This window comes from Mesocricetus auratus, unplaced genomic scaffold (genome assembly GCF_017639785.1).
Source record: "Mesocricetus auratus isolate SY011 unplaced genomic scaffold, BCM_Maur_2.0 Super-Scaffold_100003, whole genome shotgun sequence".
Taxonomy (NCBI): Eukaryota; Metazoa; Chordata; class Mammalia; order Rodentia; family Cricetidae; genus Mesocricetus; species Mesocricetus auratus.
The window spans coordinates 101,231,602-101,256,633 of NW_024429188.1; the positions used below are offsets into that span (position 1 = coordinate 101,231,602).

Genomic DNA, 25,032 nt, shown 5'->3' on the forward strand with positions numbered 1-25,032 from the left:
CTTTCACACCCCAAAATAACCAGAGAACAGTTAAATTGGTCCATGGTTATGTGACAAAATATGCAGTACATCTTCTGAAGTGATGAAAATAATCTATATTTTAATTGAAGCAGTGGTTAGAAGTGTTTATATATATTTGTCAAAACTCATTACTTAAAATGGGCACATTTTATTGCTTACCAATTATACATCAATAGCGGTGGTTTTTTTAAAAATATGGAATATGACAATGTTTTCTAGATAAGGAAATACTCATCAGACACCCTGTGGGGAGGGGTCAAAGGAAATGCCCAAGAAGACATGGGGCTTGAGTTAAGAGAGTAAAGGATGGAAAGGATTTGGAGAGGTTAGTGGGTGATATGTATTTGGTACAAGGAGAGAAGACAAGCCAACTTTCTCAGAGACAGGCTGCAATCTAGGGCATAGTTAGCTTATCAGGATAGAGAAGCCCAAATTTGAAAGGCCTTGAATGCAGGTCAAGACCAATGGGCTTAACCCCGGAGGCAATAACGGACAACTGGAGGTTCTCAAACAGGGACATAATATGATAAAGAGTGCTGTTTAGGAAGATTATTCATACAGTCTGAAGTTGAGAAATGGATGAAGTAACCCCTGAAGGTCATTTCCAGTCCTCCAATTCTCTAATTACCTTTGTTATGATCTATATGTTGGTTATTTTACTAGACTACAATTTTATCTAATGACAATAAATTGTCAAAATCTTATTAAAAAGCACATAAAGAACAGAAGAAATATTCATGTAGACCTTGATCCTTATACTTCTGAGAGCAGATAACAGCATATTCAAACAGCAACAGGAAAAAAATGAAGCGTCAGGGCTCAGTAACAATGAAAATTGAAATCTTTTCCATATATATGTGAGTATGTATGATGATTTGACACATTTCATTGTCAAGGTCTGCTTTATGAATAGTGGAGTTTTTCCTAACAAAGATACACTGCGCTGAAAATAAAAAAGCAATATTATCATTGAGGTAATATTAGACAAAAGAATTTAATGACATAAAAACCCAGTTACTTTGTGACTTGTAGGGAAAATAACAAGTATTTATTAAAATTACAAAAAAACATATCAGGCATTTCAAAAGGTTGTTTTTTAACAAAGGACAAGTCAATTTGCCATCCAAAAATATTAACTAATTTCCCTAGCATATAATAGTGACTTGCTGTTAGAATGGCACCTTTTCCCCTAATTAATCATTATCTAAATCAAGTCTTACATGCTCATTAATTTCTCACTAATCAAGCCAGGAATACAGATGAAAGAAATGGCTGCATATGAAACCAGTGGGGAAAGTGATCATTGCTGATAAAGAAATGATCTTAGGGAATCCAGCAGAAGGTTATTTAGCCTGAAAGAACATGACCTTGTAGAGGGTGCACCTGGATATCAAGAGCTCAGACTTTAAATCAAAGCCTATGCCTAGGGCCGCCATAGACTCAACTTCTATTAAAGTCAGGCCAAAATGTCGCTGCTACACTGGAGTACTGGGGGTTTAAACAACCCTAGAGATAAGCCATTCTCTAGGCTCCAGAATTAAAGGATGAATTACCTTTATCTGTACTGCCAACTGCCAACTAACTGCCTATCATTTCATGCCCTGTAAAAATTAAATCCCCAGATCTTTGCACATACACACACACCCTCTGCACAAAGTAGTTCTTTCTGGACCACATCCCCAAGCAGCAGTAGACATGCACGCTGGAAACAAAAATTCATTGATTATATTCAGCCTGCCAACCTGTTGAGCAATTCAGTCACCCAGTATTCATTGCATGCTAACCCTCTGCCAAGGACAATGCCCAACGCAAGGAATATTATGATGTGCAAAACCTGTTCTCTATCCTAGAGTTCATAGATTGTTCTAAGGATTTCTAATTAGACCTCTGATCACTCTAGATATCTTAGTTCATAATCTGCTATAGGCAAATATGATATTTTACAGATTATGTTTTGCAGAACTTCATTATGTATGTTTGTATGCATGTATGTATAATATCAGAGAGGGTTTGTATGAATGAGTGCAGTGCCCATGAAGGCCAGAAGAGGGCGTAAGGTCCCCCTGGACTGGAGTTAACAGATGACCTTCAGTCATTTGACATGTTCTGGGAACTGAACTCTAGTCCTCTTCAAGAATGGTTTGTGCTCTTAATTGCCGACCCATCGCTCCAGCTCCTGCTTCTGCTTTTTAAATGTTCCTGATTCTCCCCTTCCCGTTACTGTCTCGTCACCTCTCCTCTTTTCACTTCAAAGATGATGACCTCCAAAGAGGCCTTCCTTCTTTACCTAATTGTCAAAGAAATTTCTACAGTCTGTTTCTGGTCAAGTCATTCTATTTCTTTCAAGTGTTACAGGGAACATGAAACAAGGGTATGGGGATTTGTAAGGAGGTGGAGAATAAGGCACTCCGAGGAAGCTGGCAGGACCAGAATGGAAAGGCGAGGCAAGGAGGAGCTCCATGAGCCCTGCTGCACCGTCAACCCTAAAGAAAATGATGTTCAGGCCCTTGAACTTTCATGACAGGCTCCATCTTTTATTGATACTTCTAACATTCTAACTTGACTCACAGTTATATTTGTCTGCCTTCCCTGGATGTAAGCTCCTTGAGGGGAGACCTTCAATTGACTAATCTTATCTCAAAGGGCTGATTCTGCTTTGAGCTTGAGGCCCCTCCATTTCACTTGGAGGTAATGCCAGAACTTCAAGAGACTTCTGTTGTACAGAAATAGGTCAAGTTCACTGATAACACGAGGATAAATTTAACAGTGGAAGTACACACACATATACACGTGCCAGCATACACTCGTGTGGGCACACACCCATATGTACACCCCTTGGTAGGAAACCCCTTAATAAAATGATAAGTGATCGGAGAGCAAAGCCAGAGTTGGACTGGAGCACAGCAGCAGCTACTCTGGAGTTGGGATGCACAATATTCTTTTAGTTGAGATTTCTTCCAGAGGGACTAAGCTATGATAATTTCAGTATCTCCCCTAGTGACTCCCTAATTATTATTCTACACAGATAAGTAGCTGAGATCCTGTCTTTCAAAACATGGATAATTTTTCCTTTAATTTTTGAGATGCAATCTTCAAATGAAAACCAGAGTGATAGCAGGGAATTTCAATATCCAAGTCTCAACCTAAGGGCCCGGCCCTTCCTTCTGTACAAAATCTCACCATGGGGAGGAGATTCTTTCGCAACAAGAACCAAGTTTTGTCATCTGCTCTGTTGAGAAATCATCTGTGACTTAGGCAAGTAGCCCTCGGGATCGTAAGGGGGTCGTGACCCACATGTTGAGAACCCCTGGCACAGATTCTGGTATATGGTACACTCAGATGCTAATACTGGATTTATTAACAGTCAACGATATAACTCCTGTCTCTTGACACATTCAAACATAATTGAAATGGCAATATCAGAGACCACAGAAGCACCTCTGCATTAGGAAACAATCTAGTGATCTTTCAAGGTTCGTACTTCTCTTTATATTTCCATGTAATCACTAGTCACTTGACACACCTACGTTTTTCCATCAGAAGACAGATGTTCCATAACCAGGAATGTTAGACCTGGTCCTTTGTCATGAGCAGGTACTAAAGCATTTCTACAGAGAAGATCTCATCTGCACAAGCTCTGTTAACCACTTTGCATGCAAGCCGTAGCTAGAATTTTGAACCTGAACCTAAAAACGCAGCCTTTTGTTTCACGGACGTTTCTGGCCTCCAAATCTCCCTGTTGCTAGTATTTCAGCAAATCACAAAGAAGAGGGGGAAAGCTGCGGCACACTCAAAGTGCACCATCACCTTGATCCCACAGATCCCGTGAAAAGGCTTTTCAGGTGCGTAATGAGCAATAATTGCTTTCCTGTGGCTAAAGTGGTTAGGAAAGAAAATAGACTTTTCAAGGAAAAAAAATCCAGTCATAAGACAAAAATCTATGCTGAATAACATGGTAGCCCATTGTGTTTCAAAAATCTTTTCTTTTGATCCAGAATGACTTTGTTTTTTACTCCCCATGTCCTCGGTTTAATTGTGTGGAAAATGGGTTAACAGCAGGTACTGTGCACATCCCTCTTGGGAAACCCCTGACATTTGACAACCCACTTTAAGCATTTCTTGAACAAATTCCCTTTGAGTAGAGGAGTCCCATAAGATGGTGTGATTCAGGAGGCCCCAGAAAGCTAACATCTACAATACGTTGAGTGCTAGCTCCTAAAAAAGAGTATGTCTATGCCTATCTCCCAGAAATTATCGCTGTGACCTTATCTAAAAGAGAGGTCATTAAAGACATAATTAAGAATCTGGAGAGGACATTCTGGATTACCTGAGTCAATTCTAACTCCAATGACAGGTACCTATGTGAAGACACATAAAAGAAAGACATAGCAAGAGAAGGACTTGGGATGATGGAGACAGAGATGGAAGGGATATACTCACAGAAAAGGAACCACCAAAAGCTCAAAGAGGCAACGAAAGATTCCTCCCCTAGTGTCTTTAGAAAGGCAACTGTCTGATAGCCTTCTTTTGGATTTCTAACCTCCAGAACTGTCAGGAGGAAAAAGCCCAAGGTTTTAAACCACCAAATTTGAGGCAATATGTTGTGGCAGCGCAAGGACACATTCACCATCTCTCCTTCTACCTCACGTAAAAGCATCAGCCTAATGTCATCTAGAATTTTCAACTTGAGTATGTTCTGCCTTGGGTGAGCCGTCTATTTCATCAAGTGCTGTCTCTACATGCAACGTTCCTGAAATATGACCTTCATGCTTGAAGACAAAGAAGTTTCTTTGGGGCCTTCCTCCAGCAATGAAAAGGAGATAGGGAGAGGGCATGTCTGAGGAACAGGGAAGGGGATATATCAAAAAAAAAGTAAAGATCAAGTAAAAGATGGACATGGAACATGGACCAAAAACAAATTTTATTTAAGGTCACCCATGAGATAAATAATACTAATAGAATCCAAATTGTCTTTAACTGCAAAACTTAAGTACTATGAAGATTTTAAAAGCCTTGCAGAAGAGAAATAACGACAGCAGCAATACTGCCTTAGCTGTTGGCCCATACTCCAGAAAATCTGATAGATAGGAGTCTTTTGAGACCAATCCAAATGCTCCATTCTCACTGCTCGAAGGCATTTGTTATCTTATGCTTAGACAAATTAGGCTTGCTTTGGATACATGAAAAAATCTCTTTCAAGAGATTAGCAATTAAATAATCAGAAAGGAAGCTGGGCAGTAATGAAAGCTGCCCATGAATCTGGACCTGAGCCCAACACTGAGTTTGGGTTTTTCTTCACATTACCCCTGCCCTACTCCTTAGCATTTCTGGAGATGCTATTTATTCAGCTCCCAGGCAAATCTTTCCGATGCCCAATTGTCCTTACTGTGAAGATGCTTCTCCCAGCTCTAATGGCTAACCTACATTTCAGTTTCAAGCCATTGCACCTTGTAATTACATTCTCAGCCACTGTAAATAATCTGCACCCTCTATTATATCTTTCCTCTTTCCCTCAGATAGAAATTTGTGGGGTAGGGAGACAGTTACCTTGTTAGTACAGCACACACACACTGCGCCTAAGCAAAATATAACCAAAAGAAACAAAACAGTCACTCTCTAGCCCTGACTGACAAGTGCTGCTATCAGTCACTTGCTCTTTCTCACCCTTCAGCTTATCTGAATGTATACATGGTCATGCTCCAGTGCTGTGGTGTTTATGCCATCTTGGGGAATAGCTATGTAAATGCTCCAGAGATCTTACTCATCTTAAACATAGTCTTGTGTTAGAACTTCAGGATCTAAAGGACTTGGAAGAGCAGATTTTTTTCCTACCTCCTCACATCCACACATGTCATATGAATCAAAACCCTCACTCATTGGCCATCCTCTCGCTAGACTCGATGGTAACTGCTTCCTGTGGAAGAGATTTAATGAAGGAGAAAGGGATTCAGAGGGGTGTTGACAAGCTTGAAGATCAACTACAAGAAGATTGGAGACACAGGAAGTTTTGGTAGGTTTGAAGCCAAAGGATATTGTTACACACAGATACACATACTCACATACACACAACACACAACACACACACTCACACTCATGCACACATGGTGCTGAATTCGTTTTTCCCTGGCCAAATGTTTTCTAAAATTGAGGAAAATGTAGAGTCTTCTCATGCTTAATGGTAACTTTTTCTTTGTTGCTCTCTTTAGAAACTATGAAAACAAAATAAATTATCCAAACAAGTGTTTTGGGGATTTTCCTTCCCTTACCATGATTTTATTGAAAAACTAAAAAAAAATGTCGTAATGGCAAGTTCATTTTCTTATCAAACTGTGGGTGAGTCAGACACAGAGCTCTCAAGAGTTCACTGCTAGTCCTAAGAGACAATGCCAGTAGGGGTTCAGATCTAGTTGAATGCGCTGTCTGGATCCACAGTCTCTCTGTGGATTGCCACTCTCACGCTTGCCTCCAGCTCTTGAGACACTGTGATCTGGTTCAAGTATATCTGCCTCATTTAATTTGAATCTTTCTTGCAAAGAAGTTGAAATAAAAGAGAAATAGTGGCACAGGAAATATGGGACCAATTATCCCAAACCCTCCTGACCTTACATATCTAAGGAATAGTGATTTCAAGATCGCTAACACTCCAGTGAGGCTGAGGCATTGGTGGAAAGTTAGCAAAGAAGCCAGAGAGTTCGATTTGAAGAACCACCTACACTAAGTAAGAAAGTGATGGCCATGATGACCACGGGCTTCTAGACTGTATTCAGGAGGCAGCATTCCAACCAGTTCAAGCCATTGGTCTTTCTGTGCAATCCTCCTTCTTCAACAGCTATAAGGAGCTTTGTCTCTATACATATCCTTTCCCCTATGCGAGCCGGGATAATAGAGTTTTTGATGTTGACTTCTTAGCCTCTCATACATACTCAATTTTCAAAACTCATTTCCTAGAAATGTACAGCCTATCACAAAAAGAAGGGAAGGGGTGGGATTCTGGAATGACAGAAACTGGGTTTAATTTATCATGTGCCTACTTGACCATACAAGTTACTAATCCTCTGAAAGCCTCAGTTTCCTTGTCTGTGAAATGGAGAGGAAAGACTGCCACCTGGTAGTGCTGTTGTGAGGATTAAGTGAGATGCTGCTCATAAAGGACTTAGCACAGTGCCTGGCTCAATAAATGTTAACGATTATTAGCACCACCCCCACCACAGGTGCTCAATAAAAACTGGCTGCATTGAAGTCACACCAGTTGGAATGGCTAGCAGATGAAGGTGACTGAGCCTTTTCTTTCTTCTTCTCTTCAGTTTCTCCCACCTAACTATGCACCAGATGGCTTCTGAGGGTTTTTGGTTGAGTGGCTGGCTAGAGGAATTGGGGGTTTTGCTTTATTTTATATATTTATTTTTATTTAGTGTGTGTTTAAAGGATAGAATAAGGATACTAGGATGCTTAGGCTTCACCTTAGTTAACATACTTTTTTTTCATTCAAAGCAGATACCCCAGTCTGGCAAAATCAGGTATATGATTTTCCAAGAAATATGGCAAGGTTATTAAAGACTCAAAATGAAAGCTGTGTAATGAGCATGACTCTGAATCCATTTCAATTTCCTCTAGACCTAGTATTTCCAGCAGGGTTCTTACATGGTTTCTAAAGTGTGCATTTGCACTGTGAGGAAACAAGACCCTAAAAGATAACAGAATTTCCTCAAGCATGGGGTAGGGAGTCGACATGCAACTGTAATGAAAATTAACCCCTGAACATGCACAGGGTTTTATTACCAAATGGATGTTGGAGGAGATTGCTAGATTTTTAGGGTCTTTACCATAAAGAGAGCAACCTGCATGCCTGAAATAATTAAGAAGAAGAGACTCAATTATTCAGTAAACTGAGATTTCAAACTACCCTCTTACCTAAATGAGAAAAGCTGCTTAGACTAAAGCGTCATTACTTCTATTTAGACAACCCTTAGCAAAGATATACAAGGAGCTGAAGAATGGGACCTCACGTTCTTTCCTAAGCCACAACAATACCTGTTTATGTAAATAGGATTTCCAATAACACAACAGAATCTTAAAAAACGATGTTTTCATTATTGTCTCTGAAAAAAATGCAAACATAGAAGATGAAAGTCAGGGGGCTTTCACTATGATGGGTAGGGGATATCCTAAAATATTTATTCCATGTGAGTCTGAGCCCGGATTCCAAGCAGATCTCAGAAATAGGCACTTTCTCTCCTTTTTTCAAAAGTCAGTCAGTACAATATGAGAGGCACAAAGACTTCTCTGGTTTCATGGCAAGTTGATTTCACAGCCATTCAAAATTGCAGTTCAGAAAGTAGTAGATGTCTACTTTCCTTCATCTGGCAGCACCTTCCAATATCTGAGCCAAAAATATAAATATTCCTATCTTCATCATCGTCACCATCCGACAATCATTCCCATGTGACCATAACAACCTCCAGGCACACACTGAAAGCTCATTAAAGAATACATGAAGGCTATTTATAGAAGTACTAAACAAAGATGGAAAGAAGTATTAGCAGAATTAATTAGACTGTTCATGGTTTTGCCAAGTATTGCTATTTGTTTGAACTCAAGTGTCTACCTCCTTTACTTGACAGGTGTTGGTGACTACGGAGACACCACGTTTCTAGAGTTTTTAAACTGACCTTGTAGTTTTTTCAGTTCAAGAACTCAAGTTTTGACCTAAACTCCGTATATCAGCCTTGCTGTTGCTGTTTAGGCAAGCTGATAAGAGGCAGAAACCTTTCTTGCTCATTAGCTGCTGTTAAGCAAAGGGCTGGGGAGGGGCATGCTCAGTGGCCCAGAGGAATGTTCTGGAGTCCACATAGAAAGCCAGCCCTGAATTGGGGTTAAGAATTTAACCTTAAAAGACTGACAAGTCATAAATTTGCCTGAGGTTCATATATATGTGTGACTTTCACAGTTTATATTTCCTAGCCAGGACCCAGAGTCAAAACATGCTCCATGATTAATGAATGGTACTAATTGTTCTTCCTGACTTGAGAACATTAGTCTTCATCCATAATATTTTCTTAAAAAACACACAATCTCATACCTCAAACCCCCTGGCTTAGGGGAATTTAGGGAACCAGTTAGAAAGAAAATAAGACAAGAGACTAATGTTATCTGTGACACAGAGCTACCATTTTGGTAGTCCTGACTAACTCAAAAGCTTCTATTCTATTGTGTCCATCAAGCAAAGTGCAAAGGAACAATGTTCTCCAAACCTAGACACACACACACACACATACACACACACACACAGAGAGAGACAGAGGGAGAGAGGCAGAGACAGAGAAACAGAGAGAAAGACAGACAGAGAGGCAGACAGGGAGACAGAGAGACAGAGACAGACAGATAGGGAGACAGACAGACAGGGAGACAGAGAGACAGAGACACACAGAGAGAGAGAGAGAGAGAGAGAGAGAGAGAGAGAGAGAGAGAGAGTGTGTAGAGAAAGGTTGAAACATCTTGAAGCACATTTTGTCTAACTTATCTTATTAAATAATTATATATAAGTGCATAACTTCATAACCTTGGCCAAGCTTGGAAGAGATAACAGACACAAGACACACAAAGGATCCCCATAAGTATAAAGACAAAGGAACAGTATCACATAGCAGTATAATTGGAACACAATCTCAAACATGGAGTCAAGATTGAGACTAGAGCAATGAAACCCCACAAGTGAAACAAGGTCCCTGAAATGTGATAAAGTCATCAGGGAGAAGCAAACTGTAATTTGGTTTAATCTACAAGGTATGTGTTAGTTCTAACACATGTCAACAGGATTTCAAAAGGGCCCCCTTATCTTTAGAAAAAAATAATAATAAATTAAATTGAGGGGAGAGACAGAGGAAGGAAGGGAGAGAGAGAATTTTTTAACCAGTGAGTCACCTTTCCAGCCCCGATAGAGATGTCTAAGAACAAAGATGCAAACTGCCTTCATTGAGAATTAAGATAAAGAAAGAAAGTCAACCGCACAAAAATTCATCTGAGATAGTCAAATGAGATACACTTAACCATCTTCTGTCTATACAAAAACACATTTTAAATTCTCACATATCTTAGAAAGAGAACACTTTAGAGCTCTTCACTTCAAAACTAACTAAAGGACAGAATTTCATAATATTCCAAAAGAAGTAACCAGGTACCCAAACCAAACATGTGGCAGAAAGGGGAACCCATTTTCTCTCCTACAATCACTGGATGCAGACAGACATAGAGGAGGCAGAGAACAAGAGAAGAGAGATCAAGGAGGGAGGAAAATCAGGAGCAATAGGAAAAGGAAATACAATTTAAAACCAAAATGGAGAGGAAAGTATAAAACATTACACTCATCTATTTTTTAGGAGAACAAGAAACACAAAACCATTCAATAAATATAACAAACCATAAAACACCTTCTGCTTTCAATTACAAGCAGCTGAGGGAGTATGTGAGGATGGAAGGGAAGCAGAAGGAAGGAGACATGAAGGAGGGCCCTTGTGGTCTACGTGTGTAAAGCCATGAGAGAGTTAAAAATGCCCCTTGTTTCCCTTAGCAATGGGGTGTCAGCTAAATAACCTGGGCTGCTCATTAACCCTGATCTATGAAGTGTTGGTAAACTTTTCATGAATTCTACCCCTGAGTAACAGCTGGGAGTCACAGCTATTAGGACAAAATTTGAAAATAGAACTGGATGATGTTGAGGGAAGACCGAATGACTGGATTCCAAGATAACCTTCAGATTTTGTGAACGAGGCAAACTTACTTCCCCAAAGAACAAAGAAACACCAATGTGACAGCTTTTGAAGTACCCCCCCCAAAAAAAACCTTTGGCCATCGTTATTAAATTGACCCACAGCACTGAAATTTCAAAGGCAAGAAATGACTTACGTTTGAGAAATTAACATTTGTAGGAAACCTTCAGAATATCGTGAGAAAAACAAACCTTTATTTCAGAAATAAACTTCGAAGTTTGAAAACGAAGCATAAAATCTGCCTCTGAAAATAGAAGGGTCTGTTGCCAACACTAAGTGCAGTTCTTTGAAACCTTTCAAGATGTTCAGTGACTTCTGGGAATGACCAGAGAAGATAGACCCCAGAATGCCAGCAAAAGAAGTGGGAAATTATTGAACCATTCATCCCCTAGGGAAGCAGCAAAATGATGAGTGGAGATATTTTCCCCTGGCTACAACATTGAATTAAAGACCTAGATTGTACCTTTTACCTATGCATGGACACAAACTAGTCACAAAGTTATTAACTACTTAACAGGGATGGTGAGTACTCCTGCATGCTCTCTCTCTGTCTCTCTATCTCTCTCTGTCTCTCTCTCTTTCTCTCTCTCTCTCTCTCTCTCTCTCTCTCTCTCTCTCTGTGTGTGTGTGTGTGTGTGTGTGTGTGTGTCTCGTTGGTTCGTTATCCCATCCTCATTCATCCCCCAGCCTTTCTCTCCTTCTTTCATTCCCTCTCCTCCTCCAATCTGTCATTCCTCCTTTCTTTCCCTACTTCTCATACATTTCTTATATATAGGTCCCTAAGGCCACTTCAGTGAATAAATGGGCAAAGCACAGATGTGAAAACTGACAAGGATGTTAATTTATGGTTAAGATGTTCTAACAAGTACTGCACAGTTCTTACCCTCATCTAACTTTCACTTGGAAGATTTTTTCAAACTTTAACACACATGCAAGTCACTGAGAGACCTTGTTGGAAATACAGATTCAGATCCAGTGGGTCTGGATAGGGTAGCATGGTTCAAAAAAGGAACAATTCCACCTAATGGTGAGGAATAGGGATGGGGAGGTGGGGAACAGAGGTTCATGAAAAAGTTGCAATGACGTGAGACTCTGGAGGGTAAGTAAGGCTACATTATGCAGTGATGATGGGAAGACATGCAGATGATCTATAAGATTTAGTCAATAGACAACTGAAGCATCCTGTCGTCTATAAATAGAAGACACTTATGACAAAGGGATGAAAGTAAGAGACATTTTGTAGATTTGCAGGATTTGGATAATTAATATAGGCATGAGAAGTCAAAGATGATGTCAAGGTTTCAAGTCTCTGCATCAAGAGGGGACACCATCACCAGAAATGTAGGTTGGAAAGAGACTAGTGAAGATAGGAAAAGAAAATGATGGGGTAAGTAATCTTTGGTTCTGTTTAAGGAAAGGCACTAAGGCATTTCTGATAGAGACATTCAACAGGCAATTGTGAGATTCTGGATTGCATAGCAAGGGAGAGGTCGGATTGAAAGGAGACGTGGAAACCATTCAAACATGATGATGAAGTTATGGGAATGGATGTCTTAATAAGCAAAGACATTGGGAGGGGAAAGGACACATAATACTGAACACCTACACCCAACAAAAGTTGGAAGGAACAGACTAGACAAGCAAAGGCAAAATGAAATAGAAGACCCCAGAAAGTATAATATCTCAAAAGTCAAAGGAATATGACAACTCAGGTCAAAACTTTATATGTATACTGTATTATTTACTCTCACAGTCCAAACAGTGCAGTGGAAATAGTATTAGAGATGTAGTAAGACAAATCTGGATTTAAATCCTTGCTCCACCAATTACACAAACAGGAAAGTAAACCTTTCTGGGTCTCAGTTTTTCAAACTACAAAATAAGCATGCACCACCTCTCTTTCACATTTTCTTTATATATTGTGATAAGTTACATAGCTAGCAAGTGGCAAACAGTTAATACCAGGTAAACGTTATTTTCTATGATCTTCTAATGTAGGGGAACTATCCAATCAACCTAAAAATGATCACAAAAAATCTACTTGAAACAAAGGAGTCTGGGGTGTGTGTTGAAAGGAAGTAGAAACCCCATAGTTCAGCATGCTCAGAAGAACGTGTTTTTGCCACTGGAGTTCAATTCCCAGCACCCATATCAGATGGTTCATGACGGCCTGTAACTTCAGCTCTAGGGATTCTTGATGCCCTCTTGTGGCCTCTGAGGGCAGATGCACACATAACACATGCAGACATGCACCTATACAAATTAATAAAGTATAAATCTTTAAAAATACATGTAGAAACCCTGATGAAGGGAACCTCTTAAACAACAGAGAACTTAAAAACGCCAGATTTATTTTATTTTATTTTATTTTATTTTCTCCTAACCCAGAAACAAAAGAACTACATATCTGAACACATGTAAATAAGATCACACTGGTTTTACATGTATTCCCAGGCTTTGCTTGGAACCTCGTGTTACAGCTTTCATTCCATGAAGTGGGAAAGTTCTCCCATGGGGGAGGAGAAGAATGTCACCTTATTGGAACAAGGCACCAACTGCAGATCTTCCATGAGTGCTTGCATTATGTGCACAGGAGATACAAGGCTTGAAAACTCAACATGGCAAGATGTGAGTATGAAAGACCACCCACCGCTAAAGGTAACTACTAACAACCTCCAGTTTAAATATCATTCATAGTTATTGCCACGAAAAATAAACAAATCTAACACTTTTACTCAAATGAATCTCCAGGGTTTGTTCCTTCCCTCTTTTCCTCCTTCCCTCCACCTTCTCCTTCTCCTGGCCCCTGAGTGCCTGCTTGTTTGAGTGTGTGTGTGTGTGTGTGTGTGTGTGCATGCGTGCGTGCATGTGTGTGTGTGTGTGTGTGTGTACACAACTGGGTGTTTGATACTTTGCAGTTCAAGCTGCAAAGTTCTGGACTATAACAACACAGGCTCATACTTTCTCTTAAGCAAGAAAGTTCTTGAAAGATTTAGCATATATTTTTAAATCACCAGATGCTGGCAAACTACATTTTAAGATATGTCCCATGCAAAAGACTGGAAAATATCATCCACACCCATGACTTCGCCTTGATATAGTGATGTGTCCCAACTGTGCTTCATCAGAACTCCACACTTGCCTGGTGATCTCATCTAGTTCCAGGACTTTAATTACCATCTACATACTGATAATTCCTAAATGTTCCCCCAGCCCCAATTTCTTCCTATTCTGTGATTCAAATCATAACTTCAATTGCCTAGCAGACATTTTCTACCTCTTTGATAAAAGTGTCCCACAAACTCAATCTGTTCAACAATCAAACTCCTTTCACTTTTTAAAAATACACTCTTCTAAACCAGTCAAGGTGCCGCATGTGTAGTCCTAGCTTCTCAAGAGATGCTGAGGTACGAGGATAATTTGAGCCCAGGAGTTTAGAGGCCATGAAGAAAAATAGATATAGTCTATCCCACCTCATGATTAGATGTGTGCACATGTGACATGCCTACAGGACATGCTTTGTGCAATTGGTTCTCTCCCATATTTTTGTGGGTTTCAGGGATTGAACTCAGGGCATCAAGCATGTCTGGCAAGTGTGAGTCTGTGTCTGGCAGCCAGAGGACAACCTCATTTTTTTTCCGCTACCTTGGTTTGTGATAGGGTATCTGTTGTTGAGAGCTGCATATGCCACGCTAGCTGGCCCTCAAGCTACTAGGGAATGTCCTGTCTCCATCTCCCATCTTGCCATAGGAACACTGGTATTGCATGTGCATACTATCATGTTGGCTTTACATGGGTCCTAAGGATTTGAATTCAGGTCCTCATACTTGCAGAGCAAGCACTTTGCCCACAGAGCCATCCCTGTCATGACTCTATTATTCACATGCCTTGCACAATAGAACTATTTCCTGTTTTTCAAAACAGTATTTCTCTGTGTAGATTTGACTGTCCTGGAACTCACTCTGTAGACCAGGCTGGCCTCGAATTCAGAGATCCACCTGCCTCTACCTTTCAAATGCTAGGACCGACAGCCTCCAAAACAATACAGAGAAACCCTGTCTCGTAAACCCTGTCACCACAGCCCAGCTAGAACTATTTCTTTAAGATTTGTTTATTTTCATTTTATGTGTATGTTCACCTTCATGTATGTATATGCACTAAATGCATGCCTTCTGCCTTTGGAGGCCAGGAGAGGGTGTCAAATCAGCTGAAACTGGGGCTACAGAAGGTTATAAGCTGCCATGTGGGTGCTAGGAAGCAAACCTAGGTCCTCTGCTAACAGCAGCCAGTGCTTCTAACCACTGAGTCATCTTTCTAATCCCTGACAACACTCTTAAGGCAACTAAACATGCCTCCCCATTTCCCAGAGCCATATCTCATTATGGTAACCTTCATTGGGCTGCCTTGGTATTCACAGCTCTCCTTGCCTGGCTCCCTCACTAGGTAGGGAACACCTTGTTAGCAATAATTTTATCCTATTCATCAACTTTTACATCCTGGCACAGAATCTAGTGCTCAATAACTGTGGGTTGAAACAATGCCTGAATGAATAACAATTAAATATTAATATAGAGCTAGCATATAAAGCGCATTATTAGTCTCTTTTCTGTGAGCTTCCATCTGTTTTCTAAAACAGATACGTATCTTCCCCAGTACAAACATTCTTAGAAACCTAGTTTGGGAAGTGTCTTTGGGGCCACATTCACAATTAATACTATCAGTACTAGAAACAGTCCTCCAAAATGGGCCCAATTCATAGTGTGGGTTGACTGCAGCTACTTAATGAGGATCACATCTCCACACTTGGGAAAATGATGTAACTTTATAAATAAGGAGTAGGTTTGTGATATCAGTAGGAACCAATGCAACAAGAATTTGGGGCCAATCCAAGTAAAAATTATTTGATTTAATCTCTGAAAAACTATATTCCTTAGTTCTTCCTACTGAAGCTTAGGCTTATCTTCCATCATGCATATCCAACCTTTTGACATTGTGACAAGATATCATCATCTATAAAGTTCATGCTCAAGTCTCATGATCAAATAACAAAAAATAATCTCATAATGTTTTGAGTAATTTTACAATTTTTTGTTGAGCTTCATTCTTAGCCAAAGTAGGCCACAGGCATGTGTGACCCCCAAGCTCCAGGTTGGACACACCCTACTTGAGTTGTAGCTATATCATCTGTGTGTATGCAAAAAACAAATGGAATATGTGCACATACATGCATGTTGGAACCAGGCCAATCCCTGGAACAGAGAAGTTGCATACACTTTATGAGTAGTTGTGTTGTGCAGACATGAGTTAGATTAAAGCTCAGTTTTCAAAACATAAATGTAAGCTATGACTGTGAAAGTCTACTCACTGCTAAGAGTAAAAACAAATTTCACCTGAAACAATATGCATAATAAACTATGGCTATAAAAATAATAATGTATAGATGTGTATGTGGGCCGGGCGGTGGTGGCACACGCCTTTAATCCCAGCACTCGGGAGGCAGAGGCAGGCGGATCTCTGTGAGTTCGAGGCCAGGCTGGACTGACAGCCTCCAAAACAATACAGAGAAACTCTGTCTCGTAAAACCAAAAAAAAAAAAAAACAAATGTGTATGTGTAATCTATGAAAATATGTATATGCATATTAAAATACCACATTTAGGTAACACCACAGCTAGAAAATCTGTGTCACCTCCTCTTCAATCTTCTTGGGCCAACAGGACTCCCAGGGTCAGAGAGAATGGGTGGGTGCTGCAATTGTACCATCCTTTCTTCATTCTCTGCTGTAAAGCAGTTTAGACAACCATGCACTCAGGGAATCATTCTATAGTTACACGACATCCAAAGCTTTCATTGGACAGTAGTCAAGTCCTCAAGAATCTGTCTTCACATGTGTATTCTTATTTTCGTCTCTGTTGGTTAACCATGTAATTAGTTATAATAATAAATCTGTACAAGGCACTTTACTCACCAGTCTAGAGGATATCTTGATTAAAATATGGCCCCTGCATTCAGTGAACATTAGATTTCAGTGAGGTCAAGAATTAGTTATATACTTCAAAATCATGGATGCAAAGTAAGAAGCACTGGTAAAATACTCTAGACAACAAATGCACTTGTGGTGTCTCTCTGTATTATCCTTGAATACATGCAAAACTCCATGTTCAAATGTTTTCCAGTTCTTTCTGCTATATGCTAGTTAATATTCTGATATGTACCAGAATGTGAGCTTTTAATCTCCTCACTATATCTGTCATTCTAACTCTTCCTCTCTTCACCATTTTCCCCTCAGCTTCAATTATGCAAAGCAAAATTTGATAAAGAGCAATGAAGAGTCTCAGGATGTCACGACACACAACATCAATACTAAACATGAAGTGACTGGAGAGAGAAAACAGAACTGGAATTAAGGAAGAGACTACACAAATTATTCTATTCTACAAAATAAAATTTCTCATCCTGCAAACACTTTTTGGAACATGTCCTTTTAAACACAGCTTCATCAGTCTTCATGCCGTAGGTAAGAAAGAGCAAACACTGAAGCCAAACTTGGTTGCAATCATTTTGTCTTGGGAAGGACAGCTTGTTGAGTATGCTGCAAAAAAGGTAATAAGTGGAACAGTAACTTGAGTACTGCCTACCAGTTTGAACTTCTTTAATTGATGATACCTTGTGGTAATAATTTTACAAATCAAAATTCAACAGATCTATATAGTAAAAAGAAATATGCGAATATGTATATGTGTATAACTTTATCTTTAAATTGCTTATAATTGCCTTGGAAGCAAGAACAAAATACTTACCTCTTGTAAGATCTGGCTAGTCTACCTCCAGGGAATTAAAATGTAAGCAACTGAATTAAAGCAACATCCTTTTTACTTACCTATAAGCAACAGATGGATTTTTTAAACCTGAAAAAGCAGTTCCTTTTTAGAAAACCCAGTAAAATTAAATCAATACTTAAATGTTGACTTTATTGAAAATTTATATTTCTAAAACACTCTAACCGCATTCATTTGGTCACTTTAGGTGAAGATACAAAGATGAATACCGTATAATCCCTAACCTAAAGGCAATCACAAGGTCATGATAGGAATACTCGTAAAACTGTACCTAAAGGTTGCAGCAGCCAGGATTTCTATTCTTTCAAAAGAGACACTCTAAGGTTCAATTAAAAATTTACCCTGAAACTGTCAATCGTCCTCTCCATTTATAACAGCACGTGCTTCGTTGTAGAAAATTGGAAAGATAATATTTTAAACACTAATCTTTTGTGAGAAATGATCAACTTTCATCTGGCAGTACATGAATGGATTCAATGGGTAGTTTCTTTTATAATGGGTTTGACTTCTCTGTCCCTTCTTATCACCACTTTCACTTATATTTTATCTCCATTTCTATCAATTATTTATCAATATAAGCCTATTAAGTACACTTCAAAGAACTTAGTAGATTTCCTAATCTGGCATATAAATACAATTTCAGCTACTAGAAGTAATTAACTGTTCGGAACACTAGAAATGCATTAACTCCCTTTTTATTCATGAGGAAAAAATTCAAATTCTCAAATGCAGCTTTTGTCCATCTCCACACAAAGAGAAGCCAAAGTGAAAAAACTTCTTTCTTGATAATCACTTTGGATTTATTTTTGTTGTTTTTGTTTTTTTTAAATGACAAGAATTTCTGATAATTAGCACTTGGATATGTGATATTTAGCTGTCCTAATTTGCAGTAAAGCTTCTTTACTTTGTATATTCAAAAGGATCTTCCCGTGGGTTCATGGTGTTCCAGTGGGTGCCTCACCACTCACACGCAGAATTTCAAAATGCATTTTCTCTGCTGATATGCCCGTCATCACCCTGCTTTCTGAACCATGTTCTCTCTGCCATTATAGTTCAGGAGGTAAATTCCCGTTACTTAATGCTGTCTAAAGCTAGTCTGCGGATCCATGGCTTGGATTCTATTTTCTGATGTTCACTTCTTAATGGAGTGCTAGAGATCCTGTTTCAAGCCAGACATGGTGCTAAATATGGGCAAATGACTAGGGGATTTTTCTGCTCATGATTCCCATTAAACCCTAGGTTACCAGAAATATCAAATTCATTTACAAGGTCGGCTAAGGCTCTTGGAAGAGTCTCTTGAGTTGAGCCTATACATGAATTCTGATCCCAGGTTACAGAAGCTGGTTAGGTGCTTCAACAGGTCTGTGCATGTCTCCCAGCTCAACTTCCAAATATGGTAATACCAACATTACCAAGAAGGTCTAGCTGACATTAAATCAAAGAGGACTTGATTTAAGAGAAGTACTACAATTTATGTGCTATAATAATTGTTGATCTTTAACTATACTAATCCAGGCATAACAATGCTGCTGGCTTCAATTTGTTCTTTGGATATTCAACATTAATAAGCCCTGCCAGTTATTAAGAGTCGGCAGATAGCTGAAATAAGCCTGGATCTGTCTACAGCCAAAATACATAAAGACTAAAAAGTTTATCTACACACCCTAATAATGTGCCACAACACTTGGCTTAAGCTTTTAAAATAAGCCTGAGAAAGTATGTGGGAGTTCACATAAAATACTTAATGATCTAGAGATTCTGTTTTTGTTAATTATCAACCAAATGTTGTATGGTGCTTAGCATTGTGGTCAACACTGCTCAAATCAAGAGCTTCCCCTTTAAGAAGCTTATAATCTAAAACATACAAATAACCATATGCAGAAAAAAGCTAGAGATCAGAGTAAAAGGAAGCATTCACAAAAATGTACAAATTCAGCACGCCAGAACTTTTCAGTTGAGCAACATGATCCCCAGTGAAATTCTTTCCAAATGATGTATCGTGTGCACAAGTTATAAGTGATTATCTTCAATTTTCTTAGAAATGAGTAATAAGATCCCTCTTAAGACCCATGCTTTTGTATATGCATCAAATGCTAAAGTTGGCATGGTCATTGATAGCTGCCATTTAAAGAGAAAACATATTTTTTGTCTTGTCTCATAGGAGGCAAATCCAGGACTCTTTTCTCCCAGGTTGGTAATAAGCAGTCTTTTCCTAGGCTACAGTGAACAGCAAACATTGCAACTCTAAAGATGGAAGCAACAGAATGCTCAAAAATATTGCTTCAAAATATTGGATACAATCTACCAGCCCATAAGAAAAAAACACATTGCAAAGCTGACACCATCTGTGTCATCTAACATCCATCAAAACCCGTCTTCTGTCTCTTTTTAAGATGGAGGCTCTATTAAGAGACTTCTCCCTATCTCCCACTTCATCTCTTCAGTTCTTTTCCCTTGCCCAGGCTGCCTATTGTGACCATTTCAGCCAATTTCCTGGAGGTATTTTCTAGCCCCTTTCACCCTATTTAATCCTACAAGTTTCCTGGGAAGCCTGTTTACTTGTGTGCTCCCCCCACTATACTGCAAACCCTTTGACAAAAGGGCCTGCATCTTACTCCTCTCTGCACACACACACAGACACACACACACACACACACACACACACACCACCCCCCCCACCCCTGCTCCAGCACCTAACACAGAGCCAGCCAAGGTTCCCCACCAATCAGAAACCATCTCCATCAGATCCATGGCTCTTTCTAAGCGTTCTCAGTCAGGATTTATGCAATAAATCCATTTAGACCACATCTGAAAGAATTCTGTAAACTCTGATAAGTTAGCACACAGCAGTACAACTTTGGAAAAGTTGTGACAAATCACCTGCTCACCCAAATGTCTAGTGCAATCTCCACGGAGAGAAACCCCTCCCCCTCCTCAATTCTCATTCTCACTCCCAACATTAGGACTGTTAATTGGGTCAAAATAATTGGGGAACCACAGCTGGCAGCACAGATATGGTTGTTAGTTCTCATAGTAAACACACACACACACACACACATACTTAAAAACAAACTATTTCAATAATTTTACTTTGTATTTTTGTTTGTTTGTTTGTTTGTTTCATCAGTTTCAAGAAACTCCAAGTCAGCCTTGGCTCTTGAAGGTTGCCTTTTCTCATAAGTGGATCTGGCCTTCTGGATCAGTTCTAGCACTTTCCAAGGCCCTCTCAAACGCAAGATGTCTCAATGTTAGGGGAGTTGAACACTACCATGGTTTGTTTGATTTTCTCATTCCCATCGGCCCCCTGCCACTCCCACCCCCACAAAAGTGGTATATGGCATTCATAAAGTGAATTACACTTGATTTTTGTTTAGAGGAATTTTTTTCAGACTTCTGTAACATTCCCTTGAGACAATTGGAAACATCATTGTCTGATTACTAGCTCACTTCCCTTGCCTAAAATTGTATCCATTCTTGATTGCGCCTGTGGGTAGGTTAAGCAAAACAAAATAAACATCTAGACTTATGAGCTCATTGGCTTTTTTTCTGAATTTTTCTAAATTAAATAAGGGCAAAAGAGCTGCACTGAAAGTCAGTTATATGGATTTCCCTGCCAAATGCTAACTCTGTGTGCCTGGTTTCCATCTGTAGTGCTTTCCAAGTTACAAATCCTTTAAAAAAAAGTGGGGTCTGAAGAGATTCATGGATTTGGGGAACATGCTATTTAGAACGGCTATCCAGTGCCTTTGAACACTCTAAAAGAAATGGGAACATGAAATTGGAAGGGTTTAGACCAGCTTTGTAGAAGTCTAGGGTACTTCTTCAGCATCAGTGATTTATTTTTTAGGCTGGCTGATCTCAAATGCCATTTAGTCTCATCCATATTAGCATAAGAAATGTACCTTGTCCACTCTAACCCAGTTCTACTAATGGCAAAAGTTAGCAGTCAATCCCAGATGTGCCCCTTACATGAAACAGGACATTCTTGAGGATTTTTCTTTAGTGGGACCGAATCTCATTTTATCTGGGACAAAGAAAGCTTTAATACAGTTAAGACAGTGCAGCAGATAAACTGAACATGGCTTAAACTATAGATGGGGGAGGGCTAGCCAAGCGGTCATCGTGATGGTTCATAACTATCAAATAATTTGCAGCTCTCTTTCAATTTCTAACCAGTGAACGACAGCAGCAAATTACACATTTATTCGCTTTGAAATTACGCACTTGCCATTGTATTCAGTCTGCCATTATCATCTCTTCTCTGAAATACTGATGAGTTCTTTCCACACAAGAACATTCAGATTTTCACTGTATTTTCTATATCTACATCATCCATATTTGCCCAACTATAATTCAGGACAAATGGTTTTTTACCAGGCCAGAGGATCTGAAAGCTGTACTGCCATGGGGGGAGGGAAAAAAACCAAGGGTACAGGTAGCTGTATGGATATCGCCATATTTGAAATTTGTACTTGTTTCCACACCTCCCATGTAGAAGGTGCTGGCTACCGTTTAATTTTAATTAAATAATTGAAGTGAATTGTACTGATTTTTATATGGAAAAGTGCTTTCTCCGAGACTTTGGGCAATAATAGAGGAAAAAAATCTCTATTACAAGTAAGTCTCTATAAGTATGATCATCCTTTAAGCCAGAAGCACGGAAGGCAGGAAGCAAGCCCTGGCCAACTCTCGTAGACACAGTGTGTGGGCCCTCCCAATACTTTTATACAGATGTAGCAAAGAGGCAGGCAGCCAGAGGGCTGGGGGGAAGGAGGGAGAAAGGCAGGCACGCGTGCCTCTGTGTGTGTGTGTGTGTGTGTGTGTGTGTGTGTGAGAGAGAGAGAGAGAGTGTGTGTGTGTGTACGCGCGCGCGTGTGTGCGTGCGAATGCGCGCTCGTGAGTGAGTGAGTGTGTGTGTGTGTGTGTGTGTGTGTGTGTGTGTGTGTGTGTGTGTGTACTGCTAATGAGTATCTGGACGGACTTTTCTCTGTTTTGTTTCCCCCTTCTTTAAGCACCATTTTTTTTTTTACTTCACCACTTCGCATCAGCCAAATGCTGCCCAACCCCAACCCTGAACCAATTCATCTTGTGGGGGCTCAGCCGGTAAGGACCAATTTTTACATTATCAACAAAAGCGTGTTCTCTAGCCTTAGCAATCTAATTAGCATGGCACTTCCAGGGGAGAGAGATTCGCTTGTTGTTTCAGCTCCGTAGAACCGATTCATAGGTTGCCCCTTACAGCTCTTGCACACGCCCACGTGGTACGTTATTAAGATTTAACTGTGGAAGAGGTAGTTCTACCCTCCCTTAGAGCGATATCCTGCAAGGCAATATTTAACATATGCGCAAGTGCATTTCAGTCACCAAAAAAGGGTGACCAATTACCTTTGCAACTAAACAGCAGGCTCGCTAGGCTCTTTTCATCAACCTAAAGAAAAGGCTGAGGGCGCTGCTGGCTGCCTAGGTAACCTCCTGCCAGTGAACGCTCCCTGGCAGCGCCCACAAGGCGCGCATCCGCATTCACAACTTGGTCCAACGATCCGGCCCGCCTCCCTGACTTGTTGAGAGCCACCAGCCAAGTTGTGGCTAGGCTTGCTCCCAATCCCTCCCAAGCGCGGGACGTGCGCTTGGCTGGATGCACGAGTCCTCGGAAACAGACCCTGGAGGCCACAAACGTCTCATGGTGTTCGAATATGGTTGGCCGATTTCTTCTGAGCGCACCTCTGAAAAATTAATCTTTTTCAAGCCTGTTCCTCCTGACCATATTGTTAGTGTAGCAACTTGTCCTGATTGGATTCTAAGGCAGGCGTTAAGACCCCAACCTCTGGACAGTCGATCACGCAAGACCATTAATATTCATCTGTTGACAGCGGCAGCCCTCAGCTAAGGTTAAAATATGCCCTTACAGAATGATCTGACTGTGCAGAACAAAAGACAGGCGCCCAGAAACTTCCCTCTGTCTAAAATCTTCTCTTCAGGGTCCAGCCTGTCAAGGCAGATGAATTTGGGAGGGGGGAGGAGTTAACTCGTCTTTGGACTCGTGCTCCGCAGGCCAGCACCGCAGATTTGTAAAGAGATTTTGCCAACCTAGATAAGGGAAGCTGTTTTGAAGGAAAAGGCTCAGTCTTCCACATTCTGGGGACCCTCTTACTCAAAAGTTTCCTTCGGTGTGTACTTACTTGCCCCTGTGGATTCAAAAATCTGTGCTTAACTTTGCCTGCACTTGGGCCCGGCCAGCCTCGGGAACCCAGACTAGGGGAAGGAAGACATGGGGGGGGGGGCATACCATGGAAAAAAAGTAGGGCCAGAGCTGCGGGTCCAGCTAAGGCAGAATGTGTGAGCAAGGGTGATAAATTCCAGTTTGCTGGAACCGAAGGGGAACCAGCTCCCACCTTCCCGCCCTCCCCAAAAATGGGTGCTAGAAAGGCGATCTCTGCCGTTCCCTGCTTTGGCTTTGCACATTCCCTGACAGCAACGTGAGCCCGGGGCAAGTGGACAGAATCCACATATACTCTGCTTCCCTCCCTCAGGAGACCGAGCCAGGGCCCAGGCACAGCGACCATTCCCAGGTACCCGGCAGCAGAGCCGCGGCCCCTCACCGCCAGCGCAGCGCGCTCTGGAAAAGAGCCACCACCACGCGCGCCTTGGCTTCCCACTGTGTGCGGGGAAAGGTCAAGGGACCCCTACTCACCTGGCACAGGGGTTTCCGGAACCCATTTGAGTCCGGGCTGCAGTCTCTGGAAGAAAGAGCGGACCTGGTGACAGGTGGCGTCTGGAGGCGGCGGGGGCTGCGCCTGTCCCAGGCAGCCCAAGCCGATCAGCATCGCCACCAGCAAGCACGCGGTGCGCACGGTCCCGGCCATCCTGCTTCTCGGGGGAGCGAGGAGAGCACGAGAGAGTGGCAATAAGAGCTGGAGCGGTCCCGGGACTCAGCAAGTCTGGCAATGGCTCTGCAGAGCAAGAGACAAGCCGCTACCCAGCCGCTGCAAAAGTTTCCTCGCAGCTACCTGGGCGCTGGGCGAGGGCGGGAACCGCTTGGCGGCGCAGGGCGGCCCGGGGCGGAGCCTTGTGGGCGTGGCGAGGAGGGACGAGGCGGGGCCAGGCGAGCCGCGCTGCCTGGGGGACCGCAGCAGGGTCTTCTGACTGCTGGCCTGCGGGATGCGGGGTGTGGCGGGAGGCTTAGCTGGGAGACAGGGAGACTGCCACAGCGGCCAGACCTGGCGGGAGAGGTGCGGGAAGAGGGTGCGGAGCGTGTGCGGTGGCTCCCGGCAGCTCTGCCCTGCCACTCGCTCGCCACCGCTCTACACTGGGCGCTCTGGCATAACTACTGCAGAGGGTCTGCAGGCTCGGGCACGCTGATTGGCTTCCCAGCAGCCATCCCTCTGACTGGCTCTGGGAGAAGTTCCC

The 25,032-nt window shown here is 41.3% G+C and overlaps 1 protein-coding gene across 1 annotated transcript in view; it reads right to left on the minus strand.

Annotated features, from left to right (window-relative positions):
- Positions 1-24,653, minus strand: part of Gpc3 (glypican 3) — a 362,100-nt gene extending 337,447 nt beyond the window's left edge. Inside the window, exon 1 of the mRNA XM_005085548.4 lies at positions 24,317-24,653. Within this exon, the coding sequence (XP_005085605.1) occupies positions 24,317-24,488 (172 nt within the window). The 5' untranslated portion in view covers positions 24,489-24,653. The remainder of the gene's footprint in view (positions 1-24,316) is intronic.
- Positions 24,654-25,032: the final 379 nt, after the last annotated feature.